The sequence below is a fragment of the Rhipicephalus sanguineus genome, chromosome 11 (genome assembly GCF_013339695.2).
Source record: "Rhipicephalus sanguineus isolate Rsan-2018 chromosome 11, BIME_Rsan_1.4, whole genome shotgun sequence".
NCBI classification, from domain to species: Eukaryota; Metazoa; Arthropoda; class Arachnida; order Ixodida; family Ixodidae; genus Rhipicephalus; species Rhipicephalus sanguineus.
Window position 1 is genome coordinate 50,748,356 of NC_051186.1, and position 17,016 is coordinate 50,765,371.

Here is a 17,016-nt window from a genome sequence, read left to right on the forward strand (position 1 = left end):
AGCTTTGCCATTTTTGAATGATATCGCAAGAGCGTTGACCCCTGGACACGATAGCGCTTAATATAGGCGAGAAGTAACGAGACTTCGAACATGATGTGCAAGCGCAGAGAGTACACTCGTGTGCGAGCGGCGTCTGCTACGCTGCTTGCTTAGAGATGCATTTACAATATCAGCCTTATCTGTGCGATCACGTGTTAAAGCTGGTGTGACGCTGATCGTCTCATCGCTGATATCGTTGCTTTTCGCCGATAATAGAAACTACCGTATCCTGGGGTCGACGTTCGCGCGATACAATCCAAAACTTGCAAGGGCGTCCATGAAATAGGTTCGCGACGACGACATTGATTGGGGCACACGTTTCTGCTTGTATATAGGAAATGTGCCAAAGCCACCGGCCTTTGTACTAACGCGGTGGCACTTCTCACCAAAATGGTTCGATAGTGTACGGCATGTTACCGTGCCCTCTAAGCCATTCATTCATTCATTCATTCATTCATTCATTCATTCATTCATTCATTCATTCATTCATTCATTCAATGAGCGTGTGGTCATGGAAGAAGGCTATACCTACGCCCTGTATCCTAAAGTCCAAGAGCCTCTTACCCATAAAGAGAAGACACTACAATACTAGGCACTTAACTTCTATAACAAGTGCGCAAAATGCGCGAAGCGAAAAGAAGCGCGCCAGCTGTTTTCATCAGGTAATTAACGTTTAACGGCCGACGTGGACGGCACTTGGTATCCCGAACGAAGACATCACTATACATGTAGAAAGGGAAGGATGGCAAATTGAGCCCGTGAGGGAGCTTTCATCCGCAATTAGAAGCGAATGAAGCGAAGAAAAACGTCGATTAAATTATCATTTTCTTTTTATTTCTCCCTCGCGGCCGTGAACTCTCGAGCTGCTGACCGGGCCGCGGTGACTTGACGGAAGCTGCAGGCGCTTTGAAGAATTGAGCAGCGCAGGTAAAATTTGACTGGGAGGATGAAGTGAACACATGATGACCAGGAAGCCTTGTGCAGGTATATAGGCAGTAAAGATTCTGCGAGTAATCTATGTGATTCACATTCGAATAGTAAATCATCGCTTACGAAAAGGATAGACGTCCTTTTCTTTTTTTTCGTATTTTTATAAGTGGCAGTATACTCCACGCGAAAACCGCCAGCTATCATCCTTTTTTTTTTTCCCCTGAAGTCTGCGTGTTCGGAAAGCCCACAAGACGTTGTACATAATGGAATTCCGCAGGTCATCCACGGAACCGTGATCAGCGTACGTTGAAGGTGTGGGCCTTCCAGAACCTCTGGGTTTCAAAGTGGACAGAATTATTAACTGGTCAGCGGATGACGCAAGCGGGAGACATCTAGAATATTCGTGGAAAGAAAATATGAATAGTGAGACTGATAGAATAGGAGTAGTCGTACGCATGTATAGACCTTTTCAACGGAGAGAAGGATCCCCTCCTTTTCTGGACTGACGAAAGGGGAATTTTAAGGGCTCGTTTTTCACTGTTAGACGCAACATTAATTACAACTAACAGACAAGAAAGCCAAGGAAAGTATAGGGGATGTTGTTTTCTAGTAATTATGATGTAAAAGTAAAGAAAGTAAAGTGGACGAAAAGATGACTTGCCGCTGGCAGGGACCGAACCTGCCACCTTCGAATAACGCATCCGATGCTCTGTCAACTGAGCTACAGTGGCGGTCATCCCTTCGTCCACTCTACGGGGTATATATGTGCATTTAAACCGGGGAGTGTTAGTCAGCACCCCTAGTAGCCATGACAGTCCTTCCTGGACTGTTGTACGGGGAGTACAAGAGCTGACGTCACCGTCTCGGCGGTGCATTTTTGGGGGGTCACGCAAAATAGCAACAGCCTAGAGAGGATTATGGCGGAGCCCAGGGAGCCTTCGTTCACAAGGTGCACTGGCAATTAACGTTTCATTTGGGAACAGAAGCTACTATGAAGGAAGAAAAAAGAAAGAGGTAACCAGGATGCTATAGATTATAACAGACGGGGCAATACATGACCGTAGAAAACAGGCTGTAGGTAACGGTCGCCACCCCTTTTCAAAGGAGATGCTGACGTCATCACCATTACAATCATCCTCACAATCATCATCAGAGCGAGTGGTGATTCTTACGGACTTACAAATGCCCGATTACGTTTTCTGTGCTGTGGTGTAGTAAAAGAATGAACGTACAAGTCTGGACATTGCTTTGCGTAAAGTGTTCGCATTCTCGTACACCACCTTGCTCTTTCTTTCTCCCCCTCTTTTTCTCTCTCTCTCCCCCTCTTGTATTGGTTTTCGTGACGGGACACTCCGTTCCTTCCATAAGGATGTACCAGTTGTACGTAGGACTTCCGGCCCGGCGCGAGATCTGCAGGCCTCGACAGCAATGCCTGTCGTTCATGTTTGCTACGCCGACCCCGTTTCGCTTCGAGTCCTTGGCCCATTTCTTTTAGTATTAGGTGTTCTCGACATCTTTCTCTTCTTTAGGTGGAAAAATAGAGAGGGGGGAAGGTAGAGGTTGTTTTGGAAGAAACTAGACCAAACGGGGTACCACAAGTCAGCTGATCCCGAAAGTTGCAGTTCTCGTATAAGCAACCAGCCACCTCATATAGCGTCACACTTATACCGTCACAGCCTCGACCTGGCACACGTAGCAGCGAAACTCGTAATTAGGACATAGAAGAAGCGACCAGTTACATCAAGAAGCGCATGCATAGGTGCTAGCGCGTTGGAGATGCAGCGCCGCGACGCGACGCAGGGAAACAGAATTGAGAATTGAGAGGCAGAGAGGGTTAGTGAGAGTAACCGCTCGGTTGGCTACACTGTGCGGGGGAGGGGCTGGAGGAGCTGAGGAAATGTTCATAGTGAGCGAGAAAACGATGGAAATATTCTCTCTTTTTTATTACAAGAATGAGTGTTTATCGAAACACCTATTTAATGTGACCCGCATTCACATCGACATCACCTATGTATCCTGGCTTCCTGGATATCCTGGAGCTTTCTAAAGTTCAATTTCCATCTTCCCAGTTGTTTGAGTGGGCACGCGCTATTACGTATCAGATCGTCACGTGAGAGTCATCGTCGCTATAGTCATCATCAGAATGCGTAAGCGTAAATGGAATGAACGCTCCTGACAATGTATACGTACAGGCTGTCTTATCACTCCCGTTATTGTGGTAGTTATATTTTTAGTAATATGTTTTCAGTCAAGTTCGACTTAGCGGTCGCCTCCGCGATTAGTTCCGGCAACGCGGCGATCTGTCGCTTCATTCTCTTCTTGACTGCTGACATTTTGTTTCGTTGTTTTGTTTTTAAGGCGAGAAACATGACTGGAAAATGCTCTAGGATTCGAAGAGGACCGTTATTGCCGTAACGCTGTTGCCTTGGCCGGAGCAACCAGCCTTGCGACGTATTGCACAAGCTGACTGTATACAGCTACGACGTCCGAAACATCGTTTCCTTGGCACCCGTGTACAATGACTGGCCGATACCGGTGAAGACGTAGTCGTCGCGTTTATTAGTTCGGTCAACGAAAAAAGGGGCGAAAAGAATAAATAAACCTGGAGATGAAATGCGATCGCTACATCGTGCGGTCCCAGCACGACCATCAGTCGCCGCTCTCATCGTTATTATTTACATATTTAGCATCCCAATAAGCAAACTTAAGTTGCACGGCATCCCTCACGCATTAAAATCACGCGCAGCATTGCACCACGTGCAGTAGTTATGACACGAACGCAACGCACCTCTTTTACCGGGCGCGCTTGCCATAAATGTCACGTGTGTAACTGCACCGGGTTGTACTACCTTTTGCCGAGTTATCATTAGCTTGCTACTTCCGCAGCAATTCCTTTGTGGACTTCCGGAGGCACGTAGTTGTTCGAGTAGCGACGCAGCGCTTTCTCTGTTTCCACTTATTATTTCGCTTGCCTGGTAATATACGAGCGATTGTTTCATTCATGTATGTTCTAAACACGGCTGCAACGAGACTGACAACAGCACATTACGTTAATCTGGGACCGGGGTAGCCAGTGACACGTCAATACACGGCGAACACGACATACTTAGCGAGCGCTTGCACGTAACGTTCACTTTTAACCCCAGAATGACTAATACCAGCAGCAGCAGCTTCTTAAGACGAAGTTTACATATATCTGCGTGTTGTGAGAAAAGAACATGAAAAAAAAATAGATAACTATACCGAGAGATAAAAGTTTATGGAACGGGATACTTGCGAAAAAGCTGGATTGCCCCGTAACATGGGAAAATGTCGTCTAATTATAGAAGTTTTAGCCTGTAATAACCTTTGTGGCCCATGCGCAAATGCGGGTTAAATTAGAAACGTCATACTTATCGGAACACTTGTCTCTACGGCAAGTTTACACTTGCCGTAGAGACCATGTCCCGTAAAATATTGTCGCTGGTTGTACGGTTCACATCAAGTCCCATGAATTGGTCTCTGGAGTTTTATGTGCGAAAAGACACGATATGACTCTGAGGGCGTCATATAGCGGGAGGAACGTTACTCCTGGTTAATTTTCACCGTCCGCGTTGGAGCTCTTAACGTGCGTGGGCACAGATCAAAAGCGCAAGAGTGTCTTTTTTTTTCAAATCGCCTGCGTCAAATTGCGACCGATAATCAAACCCGCGTGATGACGATGACGATGTAATGCGGCTTGGTCCTTTTCATCGCGCTGGCAAACCTAATATGCCCAAGCCAAAGAATTACCAACAAAACGGAACTACACACACACACACACACACACACACACACACACACACACACACACACACACACACACACACACACACACACACACACACACACACACACACACACACACACACACACACACACACACACACACACACACACACACACACACATTTATTCTAGTCCACAGTTTATGCATATAGTCGAACCGGAATATATTGAATTTGAAGGGCAAGACAAAAAAGTTCTATATATATCTAATTCGATATATAAAATGCTTTATATGTCCAAAAATATATTCAAGAGGATTTTAACAACTGTTCAATATGCGCAACAATTCGTTATATGTTGGTTCGACGGTGCGTCCTCAAGCTCCTCGAGCTTAGCAGCGGCGAAACTGCAGCTGAGGGTCAGTTGAGATAAGCCCGTGGTGCAGCATATGCGAGCGAATCGGGGCTACCTGATTGCGATGTCATAATTAGCGACTCTAAGACAGCTATTCGGAACTTCAGTAGTGGTTATATTACCAATACCGCACATTCCTTACTCGTCGCTCACCCACCACAAAACAACATCGCCCTAGTCTGGACACCAGCACATCAAGGACTCCGAGGAAACGAAATGGCTCATGCAGCTGCTCGAGGATTCACAGACCGAGTGGCCGCAAATGAGCGCCAACCTCTAGGGCCCAATAACTCCTCACAAGACACCCATAAAGACTCGCTGATCACATTTCACGAAATTTGCACACATTACAGACACCAACGCTTAACATATCCACCTCTTTCCCTGCCTAGCACGCGGCAGAGAGAAATATTGTGGCGGCAACTACAAACTCGCACATTTCTTACACCGCGAACTCTGGACTTATTTTTTCCTGCCACATACCAGTCACCCAAATGTCGCTTCTGCCCTGTCCAGATAGCAGATCTCTCGCATATCATGTGGCAGTGTCCCATGAAATCTCCCGCTCGCACTCTCAAACCATTAATTAGTAGTGAGGAGCTGTGGGAGACTGCCCTGCGCAGCTCCGATCCCACTCTCCAGGACAGAGTCCTGAGGTGGGCTGAGGAGATAGCGGAGGCCTACCACGACTGGTAGTCTGACGTTATGCCACACGAAGTGGTGACGGACGCTTACTGGGACTGGATCACAGACCTCCCTCTCTCCCCTCCGGCTCCTCCCCTTTCTTAAAAAGGGAAATAAAGTTTCTTCACTCACTCACTGGTCATTTAGTCATGCGAAGAAACTCTTGGCTCGAGCCAATTAAAACTGACTACGATGAACGTTTCTCGTAAAATTATAGCGACCTATAGACGGCGAGCACGAGAGGTCATTTCTTTATGTCATGCGTCACGCTTCAAGCCAATTAAACTTTTCACGGCCGAGCACCGTCCAAATGCCAGACTCCCGTGACGAGGCAAGCGGACGCCAATAAGGCGACATTGGGCTGAGGGGTCTGGAGTGTATGCGCGTATGCAAGAAAAAAAAGCAAAGAAAAAACAAAAAAAAAAAACTCGGAGGAAGCTTGAGCTTCACCTTCAAGAGTAGAAACGCGTTAGCGCAACCGGGCCTCGTGCGCGTCACCTTCAGGCGTGCCGCAATGAAAGGAACGTTTGTGTGCGTAACATTGGACGTTTCAAAGTATCCTAGAATGCCTACTGCAAATACAGTTTCGAACTGCCCACTACGCCATAACTCTTCCTTTTGCAAAATTGGCGAAGTAGCCACGACGCCTCCGTAAGGTGCCACTCGCACCTGCGTAGATGCGCACTTTGTAATGAGTGGGCACCATTAAAACGCCCACTCGTTGCGCAATTCACATGTTTTGACGCCTGGCGCGATTCTACGATTCTGCCACGCAATATTACACGCATTAAGTGGACTCTTCCAACTACATGATATTCTTACAGCGTTATGTATAAGTATCTATTTTCTAAGTTCTTACATGACATTCAGGGCATTCTTATAGAGTTTGAGGGGCGAAGCACCTTAAGGTCTCGGCGTGTCGGCGGGCATCGTCGTCTGTTGTGGGCATGTGTAATGTCCTTTTTCTTCGCTTCCCTATGTTATTGGCTTGTGTCGGCGACGCATGGCGTGATAAACGAAAGCGCCATCTTGCCCGTGCAAGTCGCCTTCAACACAAATCCATTTCGGGAAGCGCTGTTCTCGCGCATGCGCATACTGCCTTCAAAATGACTCATCGGCTGTGACACCATCTTGGCGAACTTTTATGTTATCTTGTACATTTTCGCTTCGGAGAATATTTGTGTTTCGTGAAGTTTTCTGTTGAGCGAACACCTTTTCTTTCTTTTTTTTTGAAGAGAACTGGGACCAAGTGGGTGAGTGTTCGTCCATGTGTCTGTTTGTATAGTTTAGTGCTAGTTCACTACTTTGCTACGGCAACTATTATGCAGAAAAGAAGGGTATAGACGATTTTACGTAAGACCCACGGGCGCCGCCACCTTGGGCTGTTATACGAATGTTTTATTTTTGTAATCGCGAAGGTATACAATTTAAGGTCATGAAACGTCGAATGCGCCAAGCCAACCATTTTCATATACCGTAGCACTATTGAACATACAAGACTCCAAGGTTAACAGCCCAATGCGGCGCCACCGAAAAAGATTCGTAAAATAGTCTATAGCTCGGGCCGCACTTAGGCACCAACATCTCTTTATATAAATTTCATAAATAAAATCAGAACTAGCAGCGCAATATCAATTTCTAAACGATCCCTGAATAACTTACACGTTGAATTCGTATATATAATAAACAGTAGTTGCTACTGAAATCGAGAGCTTGACGAAAACTCGTCTGGTCGGGAATGCTCATGGTCAAAGGTATAAAAGGAAGACGCCGACCAAATACAAAAAGAACCTTAAAATAAAGACGTTTCGGCTCCCGTACGGACGCCTTGCTCACAATGCTTCTTTTCGTATTTCGTCGGCGTCATCCTTTTTACCTTTAATAAGTGGTTGTTACTGTTAAACGCCGCTCGGCCCTTCTAGCCGCGCCTTTGCGAAAACGCGCTCGTCTCAGCACGGCAGCCACACGAGGCGTATTACAAGCGTACTTACGGCGTATTTACGGCATACAAGTAGCGTCGCAATCGCCGTCGGCACGATATGCAGTGCTTCGCACTGCGCAATAAACGCGGCGCGAAGTTATGAGATCGTTTAAACGCGTTACTCTGTGTGTATATACTGTTTTTTTTTATGTTTTTAGAATTACATGAAAGAAAAGGGGATACTTTTAGCGTTTCTTCGTGCACTGTTTATGGCATCTTCGACAAGTCGCACTGGTGCGCACCGGGGGCGCCCTGGTGCGCCGTTTCGTCCGATCGTCGTAGCGCCTGGGTGCCCCGGTGCGCACCGGTGCGATTTGTCGAAGATGGTATAACTGGGCGGAAATCCGGCGCCTTGCCGAACGCAGAGGCGTACAGCACCTTATACATAAAAACGATGTATTATTGCAACTGATGATGGTGATAGGAACTAATAATGATTATGATAAGGACGACTGACAATTAGAATGAGGAGGAGCAGGATTTAACATATTCTAGCCTGTTGTCCACTATGGAGAGATAAATCCTAATTTGGACGGCATGTATGGCCATCTGACAAACAACTGAGAAACACGTAGCCGTTTCTGACTTCAGGAAAAAAAAAAAAAACGTATTCCGCATGGTATTACTTCAAAGGAGCATCGACGCTTCGAAAATTGGGCGAGACTGTATTTATTTAGCGCATATATCTTGAGGTCTCCGTTTCAGTAACGTTGAATGCGACGAAATGAGAGAACAGCAGTTCACATGCCAAGCCAGCACGCTTTCTTCAGCGCGAGAGAATACGTGACGATCGGTGGTTTCTGTAAAATCAACCGCAGCGGTGGTCACGTGGTTAGAGCGCCCGCCTCCAAGGCGGCCGAAAAGCGTAGGGTTCCATTCCCAGCTGTATGGAGCTGTACAGAGTCACTCATCAACGAGAGCTGCAACGCACTCCGAACTTGTTCGAACTATTACTTCGCAGGTGACAAGTATGCGGGCAGCAACACCACGCGACGTAACGTCAACGAAGACCACTTTCAAAACTAACAAGAAAAGGATGGCAAAGCGTCCTTGGACAAAGATAAGCCCACCCTATCGAAACGTCGGCCAGCCTGTCTGAGACACCTAAACCTGTTAATGGCAGGAAAACGCAAAACTACGGTTCAGTCAGACACACAGGATACTACACTGTATACCTTCTACGTCATCCCCGTTGGTATACCACCGCCATAGATTACGTATTCACCGCTTAATTAGCTTGTACACGTTCTAATGATGGCGGTAAACTGGTTTTGATTTGAGTCGTGTCAGCGGTTGTTGAAGCAGCATCGAAGTTCAGGACATATTGCAAGTATGCAATGTCATTCGCTCATCAGTGGGCGATATAGATGGCCAATTTTCTCCAGCACGCTTTTGTGATCTGTGACGTCGTCTTAAAGTACGATGGTTACGTGAAACCAACGCCACACACAGTATTTGCTGGTACAGTTGCTTGTCATAAAGCGAAGGTCAGCCCTGATAAGCAAAGGAAACGAGTATGACGCGAAGCGGTGAATATAGATCATGGGAGGAACGCAACACGTACGAATAACACCCAGAATTATAGTGTACTAGTACCCAGAATTAAGACATCAGAACCCGAGATACGCACAGACGCTGCTCTTGTGCGCATGTACACACAAGAAGCATGATTGTATTAATTCGCCATTTGCCTTATGTCGTAATGTAACGTGTACTGCTCGTTTCTTCACTCAATATACAGTGCATGTGTATTTGTCGGCACAGTGTTTGTTGTGCCGCCAATTTGTGTTTAACAATTATGTGTTTAGAAAAAAAAATACTTAGGAGCCTTCCCCTGTCGAGAAAATGGGGGGCAAACGCAGCTTGACCTATGCGTGCCTGATTTACTACTTTCTTTCTTTCTATCGCATTGCGCAACGCTACCTCCTAACTTTTTTTCCTTCCTCCATGCCGGGAATCGGACCTTCATCCACGTGCTTATCAGCGAAACAGTTCCGCTGCTACAGCCGACAACGACGATCACGCGTGAAACAATGAAATGCAACAACGAAAGGCAACAATGAAATGACAAGTGACCTCGATAAAAGACCAGATTTCCATATCATAAACGGCTCATCGCCGACAAGCTCGCGATCGGGAGAGCCTCAGTTATTGGAAAACGGCGGATACAAATACGCTCGTCACCGGGGCACCTTCGAGGGCTCAATCATGTACAGCCGTATTTCTGTTCGCTTGTAGACGCGTGGTATTTATCCGCGAATTATGACACCGCCGACACCAAAATACGTAACTTGTGGGAGCTCTGCTTATGAAATACAAGAAAATTTAAGGTAAGTGATTCCGAGCACTGCGTTACTCTACCGTGGAAGAGCAGTGAAAAAAGACCTACTGATCAGCAAAATTTTAACACTGTTTTAACGACCGATGTACGGCATACAAGCACTTTTATCCGCACGCATACCGCTTAGTATCCCTACCTTAATGAGCTACCTTACCACAGCTGATATTTTTCTAGAAGCGGATGCATTTCATTTAATCGGAAGACCTTACCTTCCCTCGCTCCACCCCTCTAACCTTTATCCCAAAGAGGTTCATGTATAGATAATGTGACTGTTATCGCGCAATAAACGAACTTCCAGGTGCTGAAGTATCTAAACTATATATGTGAAGAGACGCAACATAAGTGCCGAACAACTACCCGCGATAAATCATCACGACTAACTACAGAGAGATAAGAATAGATAGTGATTATAATCGATAGGGAACCTCCGAGGGACGCATTATCTCGGTAACCCAAAAAGGTAATGAGTGAGCGTCGATAACCAGTCTAGAAATTACCTCAACTTTGATTAAAAAGGTAATGTGATTGCAATCGATGATGAACTTTTAGCGAGAAATTATCTAAAAATACCAAAGTGATATATCTAAAAAATCGACAGTTAACTGATAGCGTCGATAAAGAGGCTTAGGGAGAAATCAATGATGCATACAGAGATACAGTGATTAGAATTGATCACGATCCTTCAAGCGAGAAATTGTCTCAATGATGTATAGAAAGGTAATGTGTAGAAAGGCAATGTGATTACATACTGATTGCGAACCTCCTAACAAAAATTATCTCGACGATCTATCTAAAGCAAGGCAATATGAACTGAGGACGTTGATAACTAACCGTATGGCAAGAAATAACCTCAGCGATATATGTGAAAGAGTAACATGAACTGAAAGTATCGATAACAGACCTCTTAACGAGAGATGGTCTCAATTATCTGAAGAAACGTAATGGTGAATATACTGATAACGAACCTAATAGGGAGAAATTTTATTAATGACCTATTAGTAAAATGGTAAGATGAAGTGAGAGCGTTTATAACGAACCTCTTAGAGAAATATAATCTCGAAGATGTAGAGAAACATAACGTGACAGCGAACTGATACTGATAGTGATGTACTGATATACTGATAGCGAAGCTAATAACGAAAAAATTATCTCGATAATCTATTAATAGAAAGGAAACGTAAAGTGAGAGCGTTGATATAGAACCTCTTAGGTTGTCTCAACGCTCTATCTAAAAAAAATGTAACACTATCTCAGAGCGTTGATAACGAAAATATTAGCGATCTCAGTGATGTAGAGAAACATAATGTGACAGTGAACAGATGCACTGATAGCGATGTACTGGATATAATACCGATAGCGAACCTCCTAGCGAGGAACCATTTCATTGATCATTTTGCAGAAAGGTAATACCGGCGTCGCACGGGCACTTTCAATCGCGACCAGGGTTAAGCCGGATCAGATTTCTTGATCGCGATCAACAATGGTAGCTGGTACACAGTCCAAACTAATCCATATTGAGCTTGGCGCAGACGTCAGTCGAATCACGATCTAGAAGGCAGATGGCGATGCGCTTATCGCGATTAAAAGTGACCGTGTAGCAGCACATTATCCGGATCGAGCCTAATCAGGATCGGGCCTGATCGCGATCAAACTTGCCCGTGTGACACCGGTATAGTACTTATCGAGCTTGGCGCAGACGTCAGTGAAATTGCGATCTGAAGCCAGATTGCCACGCGCTGATCGCGATTAAATGTGACCATGTAGCAGCACCTTATCCGGATGAGCCTTGATCGCGATCGAAAGTACCCGATATGACACCGGCATACCTAGGAGTGAGAGTATCGATAACGCATATCTATTTGATAAATGTAAACGGTGGCGCGGTATAACATGAAGTGAGAGTATTTATAACGCATATCTAGTCGATAAATACAAACGGTGGCGCCACTTACCGGTAACCGAGCGCTTCCTCGGCTGGGGTTTGTCCTGTTTGCGCCGTGACATGGCATCGGCGTCGTCCAGTTTGGCGTCGCACACCCCGATGTCAAAGAGTCCGCGCGGGGCGCGACAGCCGTACAGAACCCGTGGCCACTTCAGACCGGGGCCGAAACCTCAGGCTCTCATTCACAAAGAACCGATGAAAAAGGAAAAACAAAACACAACGACCGTCGCACATCCAACGCTGACGACGCCGATGAAAATGAACCGTCGAACTCTGTCTCACACAATCGCTGGGGAACGCGAACATCCAATTCCTGCAGCCGCCGATGTCGAGCAGTCACGTCAGATGACGTCACAGGTTGTCAGAAGTGACCGATTATCATCGTCCACTAACCGGTCACTCGTACTGTCTTCGACGAACAAGTACGTCCGAAAGCGAGCCGTGATTAGTCGGAGTTCTCGGATTCACGCGCGACGTGAGATCTCAAGGTGCTGTTTGCCCGCTGAAGTGAACATACGATCCCTGATTGTTGTGGTCACTTAGGATGACTTAAGGTGCTGTATTGTTAGCCAGCAACACAGGCCACAAACCGGTCATCACCGATGTGACGTCACCGGTATCGGTCTTTTTCTCAGAATCGCCTGCTTTTTGTTTTATTTCGTGTTTTCTCCGTCGAACTCGCTCGAAAGTTAAAGAAGAAAACAGATTAAAAAAAGGGGGGGGGGTGTGAAAACAAAATCGTCTTCCGGATTGCTTGGGAGAGGAGGTTATCACAGGCTTGAGTGACAGCCCATTGCTTTTGCTTGTTTGCGTTACGTGCGGTGAGAGAGGGTTGCTATCTTTCAGCGGCAGTGGAAAGGGTAAAGGTAACGTGGCGTTGTAAAAACAAACGAATGGCAGCGTGGTAGTAATTAGCCTATAACGCACACCGTTCGTATTTTATTTTCCTTCCGGCCTCCCCTGAACCGGTATGTCACGTGCTGTGAAAAAACTGACGCAGGCTTTTTTTTTTGACACGACTGTTTGGAAAGCGTTTTGAAGGCAGAGAGCCACGGGAAACCACAGCCTCGCAAGAAGATTTGTGGGCACAAACTTCACTTACGTTTTTCTTTTTTTACCTCGCCACCACTGAGCGCTTTGGGAGAGAACAGCACGACAAGTCGAGAGAGAGAGAGAGGGGAAAAGGTACTTGGTTCGTTGTTGCTCCGTGCGAGTGTCCCGTTAGGAGATGACTCCGAGAACGAAAGGAAGGAAGGGGGATAATCTTACGAAAAAACACTTCCTTTACTCTCTCTCCCGTCTCGGCAAAGCGCGGCTGCACACAACAACACCGCGGGGCGACGACACCTCTTCCAACACGAACCGTTGTCGTCGCAAACACGCGCGACGCCGTGACTACAACACATCACCACCGGCGACGATTCGAAGTCATTCGGACGTCACTCTCCGTCGACACGACGTGCCTGTCACAACACTACGCACCAGCATCACCGAGTAACAACACCACAACACACACAACACTTCAGGCGCACCACACCACACCAGCAGACGACAACACTAGCAGACGATATCTTTGCAGGACACGATGCAGACGATTTTTGTGTCTCCTTTTCGGCGGTGTCCTGACGATGTCTTTTGCTACACGTAGCGACAGGACCACACTCACTCCACTTCACACGAGACTCCGGTCCGGCGTCCGCACGCGCCGCGGGCCCGTCTCGTAGCGCGCGAGGAAGAACCCACGTTGTCGCCGGCGGCGTCGGCGCTTCTCTTCTCCACTCGGACACGATGGGGGGACACGCGCGCGCTCACACACAAGCAAACCGTCGCCGCGGCCTGACGCAGGCACAACCGAAAGGGGAGGAGTCGCGATCGAGGCGAGAGCAAAAGAAAAAAGAAATTAAGTAAGGCACAACTCCGCGGTGTTGGCGGCCGCGAGGAGAAGGGCGAGGGGGAGAACAGAAACAAAGCACAAAACAAAAAGCGCGGCGAGCGCACGCTGGTCCGTGTGTCTCCTCGCCGGGCTGCTTGTCCGCGAGCTTCCAGCAAGGGGCTCGCTCGCGCGCGCCAACACGGTCTCTTCTACGGCGGCGGCGACTCGCCGCTGGCTCGAGCGTTTTTTCCGACCCCCCCTCAACCCCTCGCTGCTTGCGTTTCTTTTTTTTTTCCTCCCCCCCCCCCCCCCCTGAGGTCTAACGCTAGCCACGGCAGCAGCAGGCGAGCCTTCCCTCCTCAACCCTTAGCACAGCGAAGCCTCAACGCCCTCACTCTCTTTCGCCGGCGGGCCGCGGCTGGAGAGATGAGAGAGAAGGGAAAAGAGATAGAGAGGGAGAAGTTCAGTCGCGTTGGGGGACAGCGGTCACCGGCGCGATTGAGGCGCCCTCTTTGGAGCGGCGCGACGAGCGGTGCGTTGCCCAGGGGCGGTGCTTTTGCGGAGCGCGCCGCTCCTGGCTAGCGAGCGAGCTAGCGTACCGCCCGGCGCTCGCCGCTGCGTTTGACGTTAGCGTTGGCTGGCCGAGCGACGGCGATGCTCTTCGCCAGGCGTTTGTTTCGCCGTGACGTCTGATGCGCCGCGTTTTATACGTACATGTTCCGTTACGACTGCTGCTGCTGCTGCTGCTGTGGCTCCTTTAAGTGTTGTGCTTCGGGAGCGGGGCTAATGTCAGCGGTCACGGAAAACGCAGCGCGAGTTAGCGGTGCGAAAGTGTGTAATGCGTCTTTAAACGAAACGAGGGTAATAATTTACGGGCTCGTTTTTCTTCGTTACACACAACCTTACCGAGAACCAAAAGACAATCAAGCAAAGGAAAGTGACGGGAACGTTATTTGTAGAAATTGTAATATAAAGGTGCAGAAGTTAACGTGGAAAAAAGGACAACTTTCCTGGGTTTGATTGTCTGTTCGATCTCATCAATACGTCTTTTTACAGTAGGGCGTGTTAGTATGCAGGTCACCTACGTGTATATCTATGTACACGATATGTCAGTAAAAAAAGTGAATGAAACGGCAATCAGGAGAAGGAAAGCATTGGGGGAAATACTTGTCTAACTGCAGTGTATTATTTATGACGTAAATAGAAATTAATGAAAGTGGACGACAAATTACTCTTTCAGTCGGTGGGACCCGAATCCACAACTTCCGAATTACGCGTCCGATGCTTTACCAATTGAGCCACGACGGAACTGCTACGACAATTGAGCTACGCCATAATTACTACAATAAAGTTAAAGACAACAATTAATGTCGCCTAAGCTTTTCTTCGCCTTATTGTCTGTTGGACTCATTTAGTTGCGTCTGAAAAAGAAACGAGCACCTCAAAAAAATTCCCCTTTATTCATTCATACGATATGCCAGTGTACAGCGCACACACAACTGCGATAGGATGGCACCAGGCGGTGTTGTGTTCTTGTAAAGATATACAGATCTATAGGCCGCCTTGTCAACTGTAGTTTCACAGTGCGTCGGCAAGCGGAACGGAGCTACTATAAATGCCTGCTTGAGTTACGCGTTTTATTTAGTGTCTATAGGAAGCAGCGAACAAAAAAACATATCAATGCAAAAGATTATATGTCAATATGTCAAAGCAAAAACTCCCATACTGCTTATTAACGGGTGCCCCTCTCCGTGACCTTTCCCAGTAACAATATTTTAGCTTTGTTACGTTTATCGGCGCTAAAGAAACAAAGGCTTTGATTTTGCGACAATAAATCTAACACAACTAAGTGTCATTTAGTATTAACGTTTGCAATAATGTCACGTATAAGTAATAAAAAAAATGGTTGGCGAGGGGAGGGGATCGAGGGACTTCCAACAGCTGTAAACCTATTCATAACAATGGCAACCGTTTCCGCTTAAATTTGGTATATATATATATATATATATATATATATATATATATATATATATATATATATATATATATATATATATATATATATATATATATATATTGAGGAAATCACGCACATGTGTTACCTGAAGTTTGTATATCCACTACTAGATAGATAGATAGATAGATAGATAGATAGATAGATAGATAGATAGATAGATAGATAGATAGATAGATAGATAGATAGATAGATAGATAGATAGATAGATAGATAGATAGATAGATAGATAGATAGATAGATAGATAGATAGATAGATAGATAGATAGCGGTGTGCGAATCGAAGTTTTTCTGCCAAAATCGGGCCTAATATTGGACACTTTCGAGATGGTTATGAAGCAGACTTACCATTCTCGTTACTAATATAAAACAATGCTGAAATCTTAACATACAATACACGTTGTTTACTAATGATCTTAATGGAGATTTCCGAACGAATAACCACATCGTTGGTGTTCATAAATGATTATTCGGAGCAAATAAATAATCGGAAGTTATGAGTCTGCCCCTTCTTTCAGCTTGCTGTGGCTTGTTCTCACATAGCAAATGAAATTTATTGCACTTCTTCTCAAGTTTCATGTTAGATCACGCGAATTCGGGGATTTCAACAATTTCCGTAATTGTCGCTTTCAAACTTAGCGCTCGAGGTCTTTTTCATGACGTTAGCTACACTGCTATGCAAAAGTGCAAGGTGGCAGAGCAACACGTGATTTCTTTGCCGTGAGGTGGAAGCCTTGCGCTTTGCCGTTTCCAGCTAACACTTATCATGAATTTAGTCTCCCTAAGCACCGATAAACGTTATCTGGAACACTTATTAAACTTTGCGCCGGATTCAAGGAAGTATTTCTGGAAATTGGTTCAGGAACACATGATTTCTGATTAATGTTTCAAGAACATCCATGAATTTTTGCACGCTATTGAAATGAGTATTTCTCGAAATTGATGCAAGACCACATGATTTCTGATTAGTCTTTCATTGACATCCATAAATTCTTGCACGCAGTTTAAAGATCTATTTCTCTAAATCATGCAAGTCAGCATGGTAGCCACT

At 46.2% G+C, this 17,016-nt stretch overlaps 1 protein-coding gene across 1 annotated transcript in view; it reads right to left on the bottom strand.

The window, feature by feature from the left end:
• The window catches only part of LOC119374311 (B-cell lymphoma/leukemia 11B), a 581,879-nt gene extending 567,867 nt beyond the window's left edge, over window positions 1-14,012 (bottom strand). Inside the window, exon 1 of the mRNA XM_037644386.2 lies at window positions 12,089-14,012. Within this exon, the coding sequence (XP_037500314.1) occupies window positions 12,089-12,140 (52 nt within the window). The 5' untranslated portion in view covers window positions 12,141-14,012. The remainder of the gene's footprint in view (window positions 1-12,088) is intronic.
• Window positions 14,013-17,016: the final 3,004 nt, after the last annotated feature.